Here is a 21,858-nt window from a genome sequence, read left to right as displayed (position 1 = left end):
TAAGAAATCAGGAGATTTTACACAATGTTAAAAAGACTTTTTAAATGATAAAAATATAATTTTTAATAATGAATTAACTTTAAATAGTAACTAATTCTTATATGCAAGCAACACAAAAATACCTTACACATAAAAAACATTTTTATTACTTGCATCGTTTAAGGAAAAAAAAAAAAAAAAGACACTTTAATCAGTTTTAGTATAAATGTTATAAACAGTGGCAGATTTTGCTTTCTTTAAGAAAGAAACTTGGTAATTTTGTTCACAGCATTTGCCACGTAGGCCTGCTTTCGCTAATAAAGGTTTTTCTAATGTGTCATCATTATTATTATCATTTCTAATGTGTCATCATTATTAGATCTAAATTTAGTCCTCGTTTTCGCAACAACACTGAGAATCCTCGCACTCTGCATTACTATGGGGAACTGTCAAGATGGCCAACACAATTCTAGACAGTTCACTATATTTTAAAATTCCATCAGCACATTTCAGTTTTCCAATTAAACTCCACTGGGTGTCAATCCTAGCTGATTTTATAACTTCATTCAAGTTTTCTAATTGTAAACTGCTGTTCTGCAGCTGTTAAAAATGTTTCAATTTTTCCTTCCTTTTAGAACTCCTTTCAAGACAATAATAAATATCAACAATATGTTTGTTCATCCACATTTATTGGTAAAGAAGCTGCCTCTTTTTCAGCTGCTAAATTTAAAAGGTGACAGGTGCACCTCATAATCTGAAAATCTGAATTTTCCTTTCTTAAGATGCCTGCAACATCAGTCTTTCAAGCCTACCAATACTGGTGCATTATCGGCACCAAGTGTTAAGCAATTATCCAGAGGGCCTGTATTTTTTTTTAAAGTTTTAATAATTAGCTGTGCTATATTAAAGCCTGTCAAATGTCCTTCTAAAATGGGAACATAAAGTAGACTGCGCTCAATTTCTGAAGACTGGATCAAAAAAAGAAACAACAACTGGATACAGTTTTGAATCGGTATTATTGCTTCCATCCATAGAGAGGCAGAACGGAGCTGTTTTAATGCAATCAATAACTGAAGATTTATTTTTCAAACCCATTTCTTTAACAATTGCACCTGTTTTGATTCTTGCACCTTGAGTATTTCTTAGCGATTTCACTATCGGGGAAACATTTTTCTAAATAAAGCTGCAGCGTGATCCGATGCTTCAGTGGCAGGTTGTGCTGCAGTAAAAAGGCAGAGAACAGACATTCTGCATTAATAACTTTTTGCTCCTTTGTTTCCGAAGAAAAATTTAATTTTTCGTTTTTTTCAAAACAACTCATATTGTTCTTGTGCTTTTGCGTACGCATATGTTTGAGAACATCCGCCCTTCCACCATGCGAAATCGAAAAATAGCAACGACAGATAATACACATCGCAAATTTATTACATTTCCTTGAGGAAATAACAGAAGGAAAGATAACTGTGTACAATTTTTGAAACGTACATGAGTATTTCACCTTTCTCGCAGACATAACAAAAGATGATAATTTCTAAAACTATTTCCCGAAGGCACGTGTACTCACACAACTCAAGACAAGATGAACAAAATAACGAAAGAACATCCATATAACGGCCTTGAGCTTGCTTTGTGCTCATTGGCTAATATATGCCAGGTGACACGCAGTGGAGCTCGATTCCCGTTGGAGAACTGGAGAATAACGTTTCTGGATATGTATACTCTCACTCACAAAGCAGAAATTCTCATCTGATTCGCAAGGTCTTGTTTTAGATATAATCTAGAGAAAATTAAATTGCTTTCAGGTGTCCAAAAACACTTTTTTTTTGTTCATATAACGAAGTATTAAGTCAAGTTCCATAAAAATCGTGAGAAATATTAAGAATAAGAAAAAGTCGGGAGAAATATATTGTAAATCGGGTTGGCGGGAGAGCAGTCGAAAATTGGAAGTCTCCCGCCTAAATCGGGGGAGTTGGCAACTCTCCAAAGGGACTGTGAGAACATTACACAAAGGGAAAGTTCATTTAAAAATACAGGAAATGGAAATGCACTTATGTCCATTTCTTAGTGTAATGTAAAAACTGCTGATTTGAAATCATGCTTTTTATTCTTTAAGGTAAAAGCATCATTTCCCTAAAGTTTTCATTAATTTCAGATGAGAGACTAAGGAATACAAGAAAAATTTTTCCCCTAGCTTAGGATACAAGTACGTGGTTTAGTCTTCACAGCTGGCGAAAGGAAGGAAAATATTTCTAAAGCTAGTTTTAGATGCAAAATATTTCTCTGGAAGGAAAAAAAAAAAGCAAATATTTGAGTTTTTTAAGTTTTGATAGAAATAAGAGCTTTGAAGTGTATCAAATATTAAAATTGTTTAACAGCTTTTCTTTTTGAACAAGATAACAACAAAACTAAAAAAGGGCCCTTATGGGAGCCTGATAATCAAAAGTGTAGGGGGGTAATTCTTGCTATCATGGAATGAAGCATACTCTTTTTATATATTAACTAAAGCATAAAATATACACTCTTAGACCAAAAAAAAAAAAAAAAAAAAAGATGCCCCATGACGCACCGACAAGATATAAAGCTAACTGAACACAAATTGATATGCATACAGGTTTCGACGGAAAATGCAAAATTTTACATTTTGGCTGCAAATGAATGAATGGTTGTCGCTACAGCGCATCTGATATGCGCAACTGACAGGATATTTAAGAGGAGAAATTATGATTCCAGGTCATAAATTCTTCACGAATTTCATTCTGTGTACTCTGGTACACAGTAACTATGCCTCGCATACAGGTGCGCGTATGATATGCGCAGATGTCAGAATATGAGAGAGGTCGTGTAGTTGGACTCAAAGAAGCTGGTTGGTTTTATCAACGAATAGCTCGACATTTGAGCAGGAGCGATGCCACTATTAAACGATGTTGCCAGGAATGGGTGAAGCATGGCCGCACACAGCGTCAAGAAGAAAGCGGTAGGCCTAGAGAAATGACAGAACGTAAAAACTGAGAAATTGTCAGAGCGGCACTCACAGCCCCAGATGCATCATCATCATCGATTGTACATGCAACTAGTGCTGCAGTGACTGCAAGGACCATTCATAGACAGCTCACAGACAGGGGTCTGAGGTCACGGCGCCCCTTAAGCCGACTACCATTGACCTCTGTACAGCGTCAAGCCCGTTCACAGTGGTGTCAAGCTTATTCACACTGGAATGTCACTGACTGGAGTAGAATAGTCTCCAGTGATAAGTTCCGTTTTGAGCTGAGCCCCGATGACCAACGAAGGCGAGTCTGGAGACACCCCGGACAGTGGTGTGATACCAACCTGTCTTCCGGCAGACAGGTCGACAACCAGGAGTGATGGTCTGGGGTGCCATTTCATTTCATAGTAGGACGCCTTTGGTTATCATCCATCGCAACCTTACAGCACAGCGATACATCGACAACATTCTAAGGCCCATTGTGTTGCCCTTCATGTCACACCACCCTGGGCTTACATTTCAGCAAGGTAATACCCGCCCCCACACTGCACATTTCTACTGCTTGCCTAACATTACCTTGCCCAGCAAGGTTGCCAGATCTCTCTTCTATTAGCACGTTTGGAGCATTATGGGCAGGGCCCTCCAATCAGCTCGGGATGTTGACGATCTAATGCACCAGTTGGACAGAATTTGGCACAAAATCTCTCAGGAGGAGATTTGCAACCTTTGTTAATCGATGCCAAGTCAAATAACTGCTTGCATAAGCGCCAGAGGTGGACAAACACGTTACTGACTTTTTCACTTTGTGAAGCTCTATCACTTCAATAAATCATCCAATTTTTTTCAAACTGTAATCATTTGTTTTTCTGTACATGTACATCACTTTTACTGATTTTCATCCCATTCGGATAACTCTTTCTTGTTGCGTTGTTTTCATTGCCTAAGAGTGTAACATCAAAAATGCAGCATAATTTTTCAGCTGAGTTGTAGACTTTCATTTTTCATTTTTTGCCAAGTAACATCTCCTTGTAACATTATATATAATCAATTGCAGCATGATATGGTTTATGAATGCAGCTATGCATGCATATTTGCTAAAATTTTTCATAAAATAATAATATTGAATTTAAATCACTTTCAAAAGCTACATTAGTATATTCAGCTGGATGGCAACATCAAAGTGAAAAAAAAAAAAAATTTTTTTATTTTTTAAATTTTAAATTGCTAGCGAAATTTTAAAAGTTTTTGCCTTTATACTTACATAACTATACTCAAGCACCCATCTCTGTAGATGCACATCAAAAGTTTACAAAAATAGATGAAAAGACAAAAGCTAACAATTGGAAGGCTATCTGGGAAAAAAATGCTGTAGAGGGGCACCAGTATAAAATATATATTGGCCCTCAAAATTCAAGATTTCACTCTAGATATTTTTAAAAGTCTCAATTTTGTGTCCTAAGGATGTCACAATTCATTCAAAATTTTACTACAATTTAAATTATTTTATATACCGCCCGTCAAAGGGTTAAACAACATTTATTAGCTAAATTTGTAAAATTATATATTTTAGTCTGTTTTCAGAATCCTCCATTTATTAAGATGATATTCACATCAATTAAGAAGATAAAGAAACAGAATATTTTTAAAATATAAGTTAATACATACCAACTAACAATGCAGCCATGCCACTCGGGGCCTTAAAATTCATGAGCTGAAGTAATTTATGTACTTAGTGCCAATCCTTTTAATAAATTATGTTTTTTAATGTTGTTAGACTAATGTTTTTCATTGGCTAACATTCAATATAGTATAAAAAAATGACAAAATATCCCTTAATTTAAATATGTTTTTTAAAAAATGTCATATAAAGCCCCAGGATAAAATAACCCAGGTTTCATATGTAAAAATATGACAATGAATGGTAATAAGAACATACCTAATTAAATTTTTCGCATTTCAAAACCATCACTCATACTGAATTTTTTTAAAAAGCACACATATGAAACTGAATACTTTAAATGGGACTTTCATTCTAAATGGTACCAACAGTTCAGTATGGTATAAGACGAAAAGGATCCATTCATTTAAATATACCTTTAGAATTTTTTTTTAAAAAAAAAAGCAAACACCTGAAATTGAATATTTTAAATTAGGGGTCTTTAACTCATAGTCCATGGGCCATGAGTGATTCACCAAAAACATTGCAGTGGCAATCTATTTCTTCTCGATATGTTAGAAATGAAACGGTCAATGCAACTGACTCGATTTATCTGCCTTTCTTTAATTTTTTTCACAAAGAAGTTTGCCACATGCTTGATGGTTATCTCATCCAACTTTGCTTTGTTGATATTGACCTTCTTAATTAAAACACAAAAGAAACCATGACTGAGGTCTTTCTCATACCTTCATATGCATCTTGTTCAAAAGTGTTTAGAGAGGAGGGGAAACAAATGGAATTATATTTCTTTCAATGTTGCAATCAAGAGAAAGGAACATGTGCATATAAACATCATGAGTGGTTGGCAATAAGAAGGGTTTGTACAGTTGATTTAAGCTAGGTCAGTCATACTCATTTCAGAAGCATTTTTGGTCTTCGAATGAGCGCACTGTGGTAAGCCATGATAACAAAAAATGAAAAGTTGACGAAAAAAATGGAATTTTTTTAAGAAAAGCGGTCATGTCTACTTTTCATTGAGCACAAGAGTAAGGCAGTTTGTTTCATCAACATTTGGAGAGCAAGTATATAACATCTGGATCATATTTTGGAGAGACAGACAGATCAACATATGGAGGATACTTTAGAATTGCAACAACACAGATTCTACTCGATATTAAAGCTTTAGCAATGCAAAAGCAATGTCAAGTTTCTCATTAAGATTGGAGTTACTTCCGTTCTGCCAGGAATGTAAGCTTTTTAGTATCAATGGATTTTGCAACATTGTTATGTACTACATATCATGTCACCTTCATCCTAATTCATAATTTTTAAAAAAGGTACAAATTATACTGATTTGAATTTTGTTGAACTTTTTTTTAACATAAAACACAAAATATTGGGTATTATAAGAATCGGTAACTGCACCACTCCCGTTAAAAAATAACTGTAGTCTTGTAAAACTACCTCTCTTTTTCTGCTTCTTTGGCACGTCGCCTGCACTTCATGAATTTATTGATGGGGGTTCTCAAGCATGAAAGGTTGGAAACATCTACTTTAAACAGTGCTTTCATTCTAAATGGTACTAACATTCAATACGGTATAAGAAAATGACAAATTATTCACTAATTTAAATATGATTTTAAAGAAAAAGGGCGATATAATGGTCAGTCTAAAACTAGGCTTGATATACAGTAACAGTAATAACAACATATTGAAGTATAATTTTTCATATTTAAAAAAAAAGCAAAATTAAATTTTTAACATAGCAAACACTTGAAATAAAATACTTTAAACTGTATTCTAATTATCTGGACCCTCGCCCAAAAAGTAAAAACCCATTTCCAACTTTGGAAAGCATTTGCGAATTCACTGGTAACTAACTTTTTAACAAGCTAATGCACAAAAGGCAACAATTTCAAAATGGCAGCACGCTAAGAATTCCACACATGAGCAATGAATCAATAAAATTTAAAAAGTGAGGAATGTCAATAATAAAATACTTACCTATTTTGAGAAATAATTTTTTGCACTGTCGTTCTCCGTTTGGTTTTTCACTTTAAAAAAATTTAGACTCACACAAACTTAGTATCCATAAAACTTTGGCACTGTGCACTGGCCAAAACATATATACTATGCACATATCTCGGTTGCCACATAAAAACTCTTTGACAACGTCATGGTGCCCACAACTATTTTTTCACCATATTACTCTGTCGCATGAATACTCTCCTGCACCTGTTCAGTGCAAGTGTGGGTAATCAAAAAAGTACCCTTTAAATTCCAGTACAAAATACAGCATTAATTAACCTCTATTTTAAAAATTTCAGTCAGGCATTTAATCCATTTTTATAACTAAAAATATAGGATACTTATTCCATAAATCATAATTATTATGGAGTTTTTGCAATTAAATACCTGAAAAATTCATCTGAACAGTTAAAAAAATGTAGTCTCAAAAACTTTCAACACATGACTCAAAAAAAGGCAATTAGACGACATTAAAATCATGGCAACAATAAAGCAAGAAAACACTCTTTCGAACAAAAAGAATGTTTCAGTACTATCATCTTAATGCATTATTGTACAGTCACTGATACTTGACAGCAGGCAAGGAATGGCATTGAAGCAAGTATTTGTCATTTATAAACGTTTTTCAAACTAATCGTCATTGTCACCATTTTAACGCCTGTGACACTAGGTCATGGGATTCAAAAGATGATGTATAGCAGATAAGAGCGCACTCTTTGTGAGAGCTACAGGCCAGGACAGTACAAGTATTCTCTCAAATACTTCATGCAGCTTTTAGTAATTCTACATAACACGCTGTTTTTAACACATAGTTAATCAAGATGATTCCAATATTTAGCATATCATAAAATTTATTTTTAATAGCTCGAATAAAGTTCTGATGTAACTGTTGTACTGACAACATTCCATTTTCTCTGGCAATCAAAATCCGAAATTACTTCCAATTCTTTCCGGTAATTCTCCGTAGGGTACTTACATATTAGCACAATCACCTTGATACAGTTTAGAGATATTTTACACAAGGAAATGAAAGATGATTTATAGTCAAAAAATATTATTTATTATATACATAAATGATATTTACCCTTGTTTTGCATTTTAATTGGATATTTATTCTGAAGATCATTCAACAAACTTACTTACATCAAAGCCTATGTTTCTTTCATCCTGACAGAAACTTTAAGGGGATAATTTCAAAACGTGGACAATGGATTCAAAGGAATCGTGTCCTTTAGTGATTTTATGGCAAATACTGCATTCCTGCAGAAATCTTACAGCAAGTTTTTTTCATTGTGAGTAAATCTCATAAGAAATATTTTTAAACTCAATTTAAGACAACAAATATCACAAATTGTTGATAAAAACATTCAGAACTTTAAAAGAAAGAAAGAAAGTAACAAAGAAATTCATATGAAAATGGTGATGCTAATTGTTAAAATCGGAAAATTATTATGTGAATGGTTGACAGAATTTCATGCATTCTGAAAATTTACTAACTTCTATAGTGGTTATACTAATGTGTTAAGTATCCTCAGAAGTATGTATGCTAAATTTCATGAAGACCTGTTGATTAGAATGAGCTTTAGAGAGAACTGTAAGCAACAGTTTAATTATAATCACTCAATATTGCCTTACTTTACCAATCAAATTTAATCTTTTAACTTGAAAACAAATAAGAAAATGAATTATACAGAAGAAAGTAACTTATTTTTGCATAATTCACATGCATTATCTTAAATATCACATTAGGGTTATACTTACATGTGTATCATCATGTTTAAGAAGTACAGAAAGAGCCTCAACACAATTTGCTAAACTAGCATCATGGGGTTCCATCTTTCCACACAGTCTCGAAACTACAGCCATCGCAGAATGTAAAGTATCTTTATGAACTAGTGAGCCAATATCACGAATAAATGATAAAACACAGTTCAAGCCACCAGCATCAAAGACAGCACCTGCTTCTCGGGTACATACCAATTCCAAAACCTAAAAAATGATTTTTTTTCTTTAAATTAAAGTAACAATTTCAAATGCAGTAGGTTATAAAATTCCGACAAATAATATGTTTTATCAGCATATATAGAAAATAAGCATATATGTCCACTAAACCATGTCTACAAAAGTCCTTACCTGGACTTTGTTTTCGTAACCGTTGGTCGTAGACATAAATTTCAGTTACAGAAATGTTTTAAATGATTTAGACTCGCGTTTTTGTATTTTAAATTTTAAAAAATGCAAAAGTTACTAAATTAACTTTCTATACAGTCTTCCTTACTCACATTTAGGAAAACCTTGTACTTGTTATAAAAATTAAAATGTAAAAAGTTTGACTCCCCTACAATAATAATTGAACGAGCTACTTGATATAGAAATCAGAAATCATATTCAGGGGCCACACACAAATTGAAGACCAAGAAATGAACATCTGCACATTGACTAAAATATCATTTAGACTAAAAATATCATTTAGAAAAACTTTCTGATTTTATGAGACTATATGACAAGCACTTCCATAGAGATAACTCTGAAAATATTGACCAATATATATTATATATACATTTACATATATTGGTCAATAATATATATATGCAAAAATAAGGGAGACCTTATTCACAAAATGTTCGCATCCTAGAAAACACCTACAGACTCCAGTACTGGCACGCTGCCAACTAGTAATATTATTTGTATGAATTAAAAATGAAAAATACTCTAATGAATTTGTTATGATTCTAAATTAAGACTTCATGAGAACATTCAGAACATATTTTCAGGCTTTGAAAACGGATCACGTAAGTGAAAGTTCTTTTGGCATACCAAATGTACTAAAATTATAAATAAAGACACTAAGAAATTTTAAAAAATACCACTAGGCATTTAAAAAAAATCAACCTTGAATTATCCTAATTTATTAATTAGTTGATGTCTTAACATAAATTCAAAATGATGTCAAATATTCACTTAATTTCAAAATTAAACATTTCAGTCAATTCTTGTCATATGGAAGTAAACATCATATGGAAGTCATCATAAAGAAGTTTTTAAATTTTATAACAAATATAAAAGTTTCCTAAATTTAAGTATAAGGACTGGAGGAACGTGTAAAAACTCGAGATTTTATATTTCATTTAAAATTAAATTTTTAATTTAAAAATAAAAAAAAACCATGAATCTTAGTGTCAATTAAAACATTTTTATAACTGGAAGTATATGCCTATAGCCAATGGTTGCAAAAATTAAGGTCACGTACAGATTTTTGTGGGCATGATGTATAAAGAGCCAAAAACACAAAATTAAAAAAAATGAAAAATTAACATGTTGACTGCCCAACACGAGATAACTCTTATTAGCACTCTTTTTCAGGACACCCGATACGAGTTACCTTGTAGTTTCTTGAAGTGCCACTTTTACACCACTACTTACTTCCTTAGCGTTCGTTTTAGCTGTACCGAGGCCACATGTTGAAGCATGTCATAGCTTCAACTAGTAGTGGGCTTCTGCAAAGAACGTTGTTTAACAAAAGCCGACTATAAGATAATTCGTAGGACCCTTTTTTCTGCAAAAAATATCCTGTAAACTTTTTAATGATTGTTACGAATCAAAATTAGCATTTTTAATTACCGTAATTTCCGGAAGAAACAACATGGCGTTTACGTGTTTAAAACTTAAATTTTCAGCGGGTGCGGCGTTACTACCCATGCGGCGTTTAGGTGCACTAAAAATAAAATATTTCCTATGATGGTCATTGTACATTGTTTGGATGGCCTTCTCATTGTGCATAGACTGGTGCTGTTCCCACACAAAAGACCACTCAGTTGCTTTTTGCGAACGTTATTTTGTTTACATTCTTTCCCTTGAACGGACCTACATGCCTTATTCACCCTAAACGAGATCTCAGAACAATAACATTCTTCCCCCTTTTAAATCAACATTCTCATCAGTTTGAATAGTCTCTCTCCTCTGCCATTCCATGAATCTTCCAGGACCCATCCTCTCCCCACCCCTGCCTTTTCTGCAATTTTTTTCAAAGGCGGACACGACTCCACCTGCCTCGCAATAACGAACTCTGACGTATTTCCCCTTCAGCATGAATGGATTTTTCTTGGCATTCTGCCAAATACAGATCCCATCAGTTTGAGTACAAGTACTTGTTGGATAGTTTTTAATTAGGGAGCGGAAAATTTTTGAAAATGTCTCTAAACAGCACAGAAGCTATACATTTCTTACCTTTAATTTATTTTTGAGTTATGGTTTCATTTCATGCATTTTTCTTAACTGGTATGTCATATACCAGGACTTAGGTTGAGTTTTTGCATCTATATGGCCCACGACGATGTCACGCACAATTTAATCTATTGTGGCGTTTACGCTGATGCGGCGTTTCTGTGTAATTTTTAATTTTTCCCCGCCATTTTTCTCGAGTGCGGCGTTTACGCTGATGCGGCCTTTCTTCCGGAAATTATGGTACATAATATGATTAAATCGATTTCGCTTCTCGTACCGGAAATTGAAAAGTGCCATGACAGTCAACATGTTAATTCAATGCATGGTTTCTCAAAACTGATTTGATCAAGCAATTTAACAAATACTATTTAACAAATTATATTTAATTATATTATACAATTTAACAAATACTTTCCTGGTCATATGTACATAACATATGACCAGGAAACAAAAAATTTCCAAAATTATATTGCTTGCTAGCAGGCATGCTGTAACAATATTCCAAAAAAATCTTATCTACATCTATTATTACAGCTAAATAATGCATGTTTCAGTAATCATTATCCCTCGTTCATTTACAATTTTAACACAGATTTTACATCTCAGCAAACAGAAATGCTTAGTTCAGCACAATACCCCAAAAATTCAGCAAGCTAAAGCAATGGAGTTTACATATGTTTTGAGGGGCATTCAAAGGGAGGAAATAGAATGTCACTACATGATTAAATTCAACATTCCACAAGCACAACAATGGAAAATGGTCAAGAAATTGAATGCCTTGGGCATTAGGACCAATGATTACCATCATTGAATTAGCCCAGGAGACTCAATCTTCTTTACATGAATTACAGCAAGTGATGCAAACTGGATGTATGGTATGGTTAATCGTCATTGTAGAGAAAGAGACTAATTTATGACCGCAGATGCAAAGTAAATCAGAAACGTGACTAAAGTTTGCTTGTTTTCATTACTTCCAAAAATATCCTTACACCACACAGAAGTTGCTTCCAATGGCCACGAACTAACTAAACTGAAGACACTGATTTTGTAATTCCTGAATTAGGATCCTCAAATACTTCTGTTATTTATTAAGTTAATATTTTATTACTATTTAGCTGTAACTAAAAATATAGCCCTTAAAAGAAGCCCCTTCGGTGACCTAAGAGTGTGCGATTAAAGAATCATTTCAGCTTTAGGAATTCCACTGGCAGAGAACAACCACATCCATAGTCTGCAACTTTAAGCACTTGAAGGTTTTAATGGGACTCCCTCATTTACAGTCATAACATGTCATCAGTACACGATTAGGAAATTTTGTAAATTACAAGACTCGACCATCTTCCACAGTAGTCATTATCATGGTTGCAAAATAAGTCAGATGGAAAAATTACCTATTCTAAAGTAATAGACCCAACAAACCTAACAGACCACAGCAAAAAAAGCAGACAGGATACTTCTTATTTCTGTGTTGAATTACGCAATAATAACATGTGATTACCTGTAATATTTATGATTTTCTTAAAACTTTCACAGAGTTATGCACTGTGAAATCATAATACAAGATCAAAACATTACAGCAGAATTTGTTGCATACTGAAGCACATCACTAAAGACCTTCAGCACAAATATTCCAAACTATGAGAAAACAGCTCCATCATGAGTACAACTCACTAATTTCTAGACTGCTATCAATGTGATTTAACACTCTTCACTTCCCAGACTCCAAACTGGGATCCTGTAATTTCTAATACAGACTGAAATCTATGCCACAGAATCATCATTTCAATACCAAAGAAAAGACTTGAACTAAATCATGGATGATGATGACGATTAGACTAGCATTAATGAATTAATAGTGTACTGGCAAGCAGCGTAATGTAGCACAATTACTTTTGGAAAAAATGGAGGCCAAAGTTACCTGAAGTTTTTTTTTAATGCATCTGTTCTCAAAATGTTTTGATCCTATTTCATTTATGCTATATTCCCCTTTTCCCAAAAACAGTATTTTTTAATTTAAAGAATACCATTCTTTTAAAAACTCACAAGATTACTTGAACAATCCACAAGATTATGAATTCACTAAAATTCTCAATATGCAAACTAAATGAAACTTACACATTTGAGTGCCTACAATTTAGTTTTCTGGCTTAGAAATTGAATAGGAAACTATAACAAATGTTTAAATATATATATATTTTTGGTAGCATTTATTGGGGGGGGCAACTGTAAACAGTACGCAGATTAAAACAATGCATATTGTAGTTAGTTATGGGGCAGGAAGTCACCAATGATCACCTAAAGGTGCTTCAACTTGACAAAGATCCTCCAACACTACAATCATTTAAATATCATCTAAAAGAATTTCAAGCTAATTCAGACTATGTGTAAAAAATGCCTATATACTTAATGCTTGTTAAAGAAAAGTTAAGCATAAAACGTTTCTTACAAAGTCTGAACAATTAAATCAAACATGATAGCTCAGATCTGATGATAACTAAATCAACATTTCAGTCTACTTTGAATGAGATTTAAATTTTCTGCATACAAGGAGCAAGTTGTACTAAAACTGAAAAAGTTGCATCTTCAGATATTTGCTTAAGAAGTACTCCTGTCACATAATCAATTTTTGGACAAGATACCTCCATACGTGTGACTATATTTAACGAAACAATGCCATGTTTCCCTTGATTCCTTTAACGCTCTGTGGCTTGACTGCCTTTATACAGTCATGAGATTTTTTTTCCACTTTGGTTATAATTTTAAATATTTTTCGTTCTTTCTTCAATACTGTAAATATCATCCTAATGTGTGGAATTTTACGAAAACAGAGAATAATTAAAAAATTACCTAATAAAAGCTGTTTAAATACAGTGTCTTCACAAGCAAGTCCATAAAGCAGTGCTACTCAAAGGGTTATGTTAACATTAGGATCAACACTCTAGCATTAGCTTCTATAGCTGCTATGCAGAAACACACTTCAGCCAGCTTATCGTGATTTTATTTTAATTTATTACTTACAGCGAGCACTGAGCAGTCATCATGTCAGCTAAAACAGTTTCCTGGCAGCATTTTTCGTGCGATACTAAACTGCATACAGGGTTCGAACACATTTCTGCACACGGAAATTAAGTACTTTTAAGGACCATTAATGAAAAAAATTAAGGACCTATGAGCAAATGGGAACTGAATAAATTCAATTAAGATATTATCTATGCCTGAATTTCCCTTTTGCAATACCATCCTAAAAATAAAATAGATCCCTAAGTAGTATGCATTATTACTAAACATGAATTAATTAACATAATTGTCAATAATTTTGAGTATAAAATAAACTTTATGCAGTTTATCAAGTTGCATTAAATATTTTACACTTATAATTATTGGTCATATTTGAAAGAAGACAATTGACATTTACGTTTTACTAACAGTTAGCTTTATGTTGATTTTTTTTATGTATCATTTTGTCACATACTTGGTCAGTCTAGAGGTTTAGTAAATAAGCAGGCAGATTTTATGTCAAACTGAATAGGTTAAAATGAGAAGTAAGATCATAATCAGCATGATTCATAACTAAAAGACTGAATGTTGTCACCGCTGCTGCTTGTCTAAAGAGAGACCTGCTGATTAGAACAAACCTGAAAGGCCTGATGTAGGCAAGATTGGCAAGTGTTGAAAATTAGTCAGGTTCTGTTTGATGCAGTTAGTGTCATAGCTTCGTGTACATATCCAGGGATTATAACCCAGTTAATATACTTTAAGGTTCCAATAAGCCATTAAAGCACCAGAGGTGATAAGTTGTTTTGTATTATTTTAAGTCTAAATGGATGCATAGTAGAATATGTTTTACTTGGATTTTTACATTTTTATATTTTATCTTGTGACCACAGTGAGTATTAATGAAAGGCAATAACTCACTTTAATATGTAGAGGTAATTTTTAAGGGTAAGCAGTTAGTTATAAATAATTAAATTAGGTAGTTTGATAACCTTAGTCATTATGTATTTGCATGACCACTATTAAATTTTATTAACAAGCCCTATTAAAATCAAAATCTAATAAAATTTTACAGTTTAAAGTATATGTAATTTATGACACAGATTCTTAAACGATATTAAGATAATTATGCATTAAAAGCTACAGAACATTTATGTTTTGTAACAGCAACAGTCAACAAAATATTTATCCGTCATTTTAATTTGAAACCTTCTCAGACATTTTGGCTAGTTTATATTGATTTCCTTCTCTTTAAGCATCTTTTCTAACAATTAGAGGTTTGTCTCAATATGCAAATCAATGCTCTCACTGGTTTCTACATCTTTATCTCCTAACTTGTCAACCTCTCCACAATGTACCTATGAGGGTTTAATTGATCTGGTAAAAGTTAAATAGTCCTAAACTCCCGACAGGCGTGTAGCATTATTATCTCTATGTCTGAAGTGGGTTATTCAATTATGGCAAAGCACACAAGGGCTATCTGCCTAAAGGAAGGGATGCCTTTGTGGATTACTTTCTAAGGGAAACTGGTTCGTATACACGTTACACATCAGGAAAACCACAAAAACGCCCCTGCAGCCAGTCCGTTTGCGGGATTCGAACCTCTGACCGAACTACCAGTGTTCAACAGTGTTCAATGTCTCTACCGCTCGGCCGCTAGTGGGCTTCGCTATGTCTGACATTAGCTACAATATCAGACAAAGGTTTAAATAATCCTCTTATTTAAAAATAGCTTAGAACATAAAGGCATGTTCTGATGCTAACAAAATCAATTAAAGCTCACGGTGATGTAATTAAACAAGAACAGTCAAATTCAAACTAATAATGTGGACTAGTGGTCAAAGATTATACAATTTAATTGTAATTTATTCTGGCTCAATAACTCTGTCATATGAGGAAATACAAATGGGGAATTAAAGTAAAGGTTAAAATCACAAACAATTATGTAATTTACATAATAATACCTGCACATATCATTGAAGAATAATTTCCTTTATATACTCAGTTTCTTTCTTCAACACGTTTCCTTTTCATTTTATAATTTTTGGATTTAATTAAGGATTTCCGTTATTCTAAAAACACTAAATGCATTTAGAAAGTACAGAAAGAGCAGCTAATTTTATTTCTTTAGTAATATGAACATTCAGAAGCAATATGAAATATATATAGTAAAGGACGGTTACAGAGCTGATGTGGCAGAATTTCTAGAATTTAGTAACACATCGAACAACAAAATCTAGAAACGTTAAACTTTTAGAATTTAAAGCAAGCATTGGAAGCAGAATTTAGAAAGGCAGTAGGCAGCAGAATTTAGGATCCACAGAGATTGCATCAGGTGGGAAAATGCCTATTGCCAGCTATGTGTATGATGCATTAAGAAATATTAGATGAATCTTTTAAACTGTAAGTTTTCAATTTCTTTATTAATAAAAAAATCCCTTTCTATAATGCCTGCCCATGTGATAAGATCAGAAGCATTTTTGATATTTTCCATGCTTCTGTCTAATGAAAAGTACAGAAAATAAAGAGAAGATAAACATGTTAAGATTCTAGTATCAGAAGTAATACATTCAAATATTATGTTTTCATTGTTCTTCCAGATGTTCTCCCAAAACTAAGAAATTCATTGCAAACTTTCTGTAAAATACATTGTTCTTCCAAAATTAAGAAATTCGTTGCAAACTTTCTGTAAAATACATCCACGTGTTGATACCATGGGGACATTTTTCATTTTACCACATATTTCTCGAATCTTCTAGAATCTAGGTCTATAAATCTTGCCTTCAAATCCTGCTAAACTTTCCAAGCTGCAATGTCTAAAATCCTAAAGATAAATTATCCCTACCATTTCTGTAACAGAAAAAAAGCCAGAAATATTTTGGAAAAAAGTATAAAATTAATTTTATAGAGAAAACGGATGCACATTCTGAGATTTTTGAATATTCTGAGACAATTACATGGGAAAAACTCTTCCTACGAAAAAATTAAAAACAAGACATTTTTAATTAATTACACAGCTAATTTTGCTTTTGCTAAGAGCTGTTTCGTAAATTTTGCTTTATAGCATTATACCTTGTTTATTTTTCAGGTTTAAAATATTGTACAAGTGTCCAAAATGAAACTTTATAATATGACAGCAAAAAATAAAAATGCTTTATTTTAATGTTATTTTTTTAATATAATTTCAATATACTACCATTATTTTAATAAAATTTATCAATGTTACGATGTTTTAAAAAAAATCGTTGAAAAATTCTGATTTTGGAATTAAAAAGTTTCTATAGAAACTAATCTTAAAATCGCCAAAATGTTGAAAAGTCGCCAAATTTAGAACTGTTTAATAAAAGAATTCACATCCCCAAAAGCAAAAAGTTGTTTAAGAGCTCTTTACTAGAAAAAATGAATTTCGAAATGCTTATGTTTCACTTCTTGCTCAGAAACTCGAGTATCCCATCATTTATATTAGAAATAGAAACAAATTACAACTCATGAACCTATTCAAAAGATTGCCATATATACGGCAGTGAATCGCCAAAAATATTCTTCAAAATGCTAATTCACACTCAAAATGACAGTCGTAAAAACAGACAGAAATTTTAGATGATTAAAATTAAGAACTTTCTGTTGAATTTGATCAAAAATAACGACTTTTAAGGACCAAAAATCTATTCCAAAAAAAAAACTAAGGATTTTTAATGACTCTGAAAGACCATACGAACCCTGATGTCATAGACATACTGGAATGGGCAAGGAACAGTATCAACCACACGGAAACAAGCCAGACATGTGCGAGTGGTATGTGGCCTGGTATTACCTTGTTGGAAAATAGCCCCAGGATGACATGTCATGAAGGGTAATGCAGCCGGCTGCAGGATGCAACATAGCATTTAGGTGTTGAACATGTATAGAGGATGACTAAAGATGACCTGCTGTCATAAGAAATAGCACACCATACCAGCACCCCAGGGGTCATGGCTGTATGCCTTTGTAAAACAAAGGCTGATGGGGACCGCTGGCCTCGTCCTCTCCAGACACGAACACGGTGGTCATCTGCTTCAAGAGTGAAGCGGGATTTATTGCTGAACACTATATGATGCCAGTCTGATGGCAGCCATGATGTTCGCCTGTGCACACTACTCCAGACGACTCCGCCGATGTTGTGGTGTCAAAGGCAAACATCTTAAAGGCCTCTGTGAGCATAATCCCACCTCAGACAAGCGCCGTAAGATGGTGGATGGTACCACGGGAGGTAAAGACGTGGCTGTAGTGCATTGAATAGTTGACAATGATACCTTTGTGGCGGTTCAGACCTGGTGTACAAACATCCTGTCTTACCACGCATTTGTGCCCCTTGGCCTTCCAAAGCCTTCATTTCGTCGGCAATTTCCTTGTAGCAAACACTGCTGCCAACATCTTTGCACAGTAATGTCTGCATGCTGCAGGTGGCGGCCTATTTCTCGGTATGACCACCCAGCTTCGCACAATCTTACAGTGCGACCACGTTCGAAGTCGTTTAGCTGTCTGTAAGATCTTCGATATCATCATAATGGCATCCTTAGTTGCTTCTTTACGGAATTACAGTTGCAGCAACAAAAAAGATTAATTTTCTGCCTCTGTTACTGGTTTTATACTTTGCAAATTGCGCACTAGATATGCACGCTATGATCACAATTCCTGTTTATTTGCCTTAAAACTTTGATCATTTGCATGTTCGATCAAGATGTTTTTGCATGCCAAATTTTTCATGATCGCAAAAGTCCTTCTTGGTGCTTCAATTTTTTTGCTAAAGAGTGTATTCCAAAACCAATGACACTGAAATATTTTTAATATTAAAAAATCAACAATTCTAATTATGTGAACTCATTCCAATGATCATTGGCTTGATCACATTCTTTGATTACAACAGAAATATTTTCCATCTGTAACAGTGGAACTTTCTTCAGTTTTATTGAACACCTTACATACATTATGCTTGAAAAACTCATGTTTTTGATTTTATGCAAATTTATTTTTGAACTGTTAAATATTAAGAGGAAAAGAAGAATGGTATATAAAAGTTTAAAAGGAAGGTTCAAGTTTCAAGTTAAGTGATTATGCTAATATAAAGTAGTTAATGACAGAAAGAAGAATAAGTTTAACTCATGACCATTCCTTTTTACAAAAATAGTCCTGTCATCACAGCACATGTAGTTCTTCTGATTTCGCAGGCAAATGATAATTTACATTAGCATATGGCAATAAATTCCTGTCTTCTCAAAAACAGGAGAGCAAAGTCAAAAGAACTTTACTAATAGATTATGGAAACAGAAAAATAATTTAATAATGTAGTTAACAGGTGCATAACCTGCTTACTTCTATGCATAAAGGAAGATATTTAGTAAAACATTATTGACAGAATATTCTGGCTCTCTATTTAGTGTATGTGCATGTTTTCTAATGTCAGTCTAGAAGAAAGACCACACTTTAGGATATAACATCATTAAAACTATTCACTCAAAGCTCAAACTCATCAAATGAACAAGGCTATGATGAAAATAACAGGAATCTAATATAAACAGAAATCGTCATTTGTTAACATCTCTATTACTCAATCTTATCAAACTCAATCAAACAGGGTTCGTACACATTTCTGCACGCAGAAATTAAGTACTTTTTTAAGGACTTTTAAGGACCATTAATGAAAAAAAGTAAGGACCTATAAGCAAATGGGAACTGAATAAATTCAATTAATATTATTCATGCCTTAATTTCACTTTTGTAATACCATCCTAAAAATGAAATAGATCCCTATTTTGTATGCATTATTAATAAACATGAATTAATTAACATAATTATTAGCAGGTTTGAGAATAAAATAAACTTTATGCGATTTATCAAGTAGCATTAGATTTTTTAAACTTATACTAGTTGACATATTTCAAACAAGATAAGTGACATTTACGTTTTACTAACCGTTAGCTTTCTGTTTTTTTTTTTTTTTTTTTTTTTTTTGTTGTTGTTTTTGTTGTTTTGTTTTGTTTTGTTTTGTTTCTCATTTTTGTTACATACTTGGTCAGTCTAGAGGTTTAGTAAATATCAGGTAGATTTTATGTCATACGGCATAGGTTGAAATGAGAAGTAAGATCATAATCAGCATGATTCTTAACTAAAAGACTGAATGTTGTCACCGCTGCTGCTTGTCTACAGAAAGACCTGCTGATTAGAGTAAACCTGAAAGGCCTGACCTAGGCACGGTTGACAAGTGTTGAAAGTTAGTCAGGATCTGTTTGATGCCGTTAGTGTCGTAGCTTGGTGTACAGTTCCAGGGATTGTAACCCAGTTAATATACTTTAAGGTTCCAATCAGCCATAAAAGCACCAGAGGTGATAAACTGTTTTGTATTAAGTCTTACTAGATGCAAAGAATAAGTTTTACTTGAATTTTTACATTTTTATATTTTATCTTGTGACTACAGTGAGTATGAATGAAAGGAAATAACTCACTTTAATATATAAAGATAATTTTTAAGGGTAAGCAGTTAGTTATAAATAATTAAATTAGGTAGTTTGATAACCTTAGTCATTATGGATGTACATGACCACTATTAAATTTTATTTTTTAACAATATTTGTTAAAAAAACACTGTTAAAGCCAAAATCTAATAACATTTCACAGTTTAAATTACATGCAATTTATGACAATTACATATTAAAAGCTACAAAACATTTATGTCTTGTAACAACAACACTCAAAAAATATTTATCCGTCATTTTAACTTAAAGCTTTCCCATTTTGGCTACTTTATATCGATTTCCTTCTCTTTAAGCATCTTTTCTAAGAATTAAAGATTTGTCTCAATATGCAAACCAATGCTCTCACTCATTTCTGCATGCTTTATGTCCTAACTTGCCAACCTCTCTACAATGTACCTATGAGGGTTTACTTGATCTAGTAAAAATTAAATAGTCCAAAACCCCCCAACAGACATGAAGAATATTATCGCTATGTCTGAAAGTATTTATAACATCAGACAAGTTTAAATAAGGAACTTAGACCATAAAGGCATTTTCTGATTCTAAAAAAATCGATTACAGCTCACGGTGATGTAATTAAACAAGAACAGTCTAATTCAAACTAAAAATGTGGACTAGCCGTCAAAGATTATACAATTTAATTTGGCTCAGGAACTCTATCATATAAGAAAATAGAAATGGGAAATTATAGTAAAGGCTCAAATCATAAACAATTGGGTAATTTGCATAATAATAACTGTACATATTTTTGAAGAATAATTTTCTTTATGTATTCAGTTTCTTTCTTCAACACATTTCCTTTCCATTTTTGAATTTTTGGATTTAATTAAGGATTTCTGTTATTTTAAAAAACACTAAATGAATTTAGAATTTATACAAAAAGCAGCTAATTTTATTTCTTTAGTAATATGAACATTCAGAAGAAACATGAAATATATATGGTAAAGGCAGGTTACAGAGCTGATGTGACAGAATTTTTAGAATTTAGTGACACACCGAACAACAAAATCTAGAAATGGCAAAACTTTTAAAATTTAGAGCAGACATTGGAAGCAGAAATTAGAAGGGCACTAGGCAGCAGAATTTAGGATCCACAGAGATTGCATCAGGTGGGAAAATGTGTACCAGCTCTGTGTATGATGCATAAAGACATATTAGATGAATCTTTTAAATTGTAAGTTTTCAATTTATTTATTAATAAAAATATCCCTATCTATAATGCCTGCCCATGTGATAACATTAGAAGCGTTTTTGATATTTTCCATGCTTGTGTCTAGAGAAAATAAAGGGAAGATAAACATGTTAAGATTCTAGTATCAGAAGTAAAACATTCAAATACTATGTTTACATTGTTCTTCCAGGCATTCTAAAAAAAGTAAGAAATTCATTCAAACTTTCTGTAAAATACATCCATTATGTGTTGATACCATGGAGACTTCATTTTGTCGAGAAATCATTTATTCGAGAAATCATTTTGTCAC

General features: G+C 32.8%; 1 protein-coding gene across 5 annotated transcripts in view; it reads right to left on the bottom strand.

The window, feature by feature from the left end:
* Ufd4 (ubiquitin fusion-degradation 4-like) overlaps nt 1-21,858 on the bottom strand; it is a 405,607-nt gene that overhangs the window by 322,741 nt on the left and 61,008 nt on the right. For all 5 annotated transcript variants that reach the window (XM_085808305.1, XM_085808308.1, XM_085808306.1 and 2 more), the window contains exon 3: nt 8,409-8,636. In XM_085808305.1, the coding sequence (XP_085664431.1) occupies nt 8,409-8,636 (228 nt within the window). The remainder of the gene's footprint in view (nt 1-8,408; nt 8,637-21,858) is intronic.

The sequence above is a fragment of the Stegodyphus dumicola genome, chromosome X1 (assembly GCF_044657685.1).
Source record: "Stegodyphus dumicola isolate Sdum_Otavi_A_Nest chromosome X1, ASM4465768v1".
Lineage (NCBI taxonomy): Eukaryota > Metazoa > Arthropoda > Arachnida > Araneae > Eresidae > Stegodyphus > Stegodyphus dumicola.
Note: the sequence above shows the minus strand (reverse complement) of the source record. Positions and strands in the feature narration are given on the sequence as shown.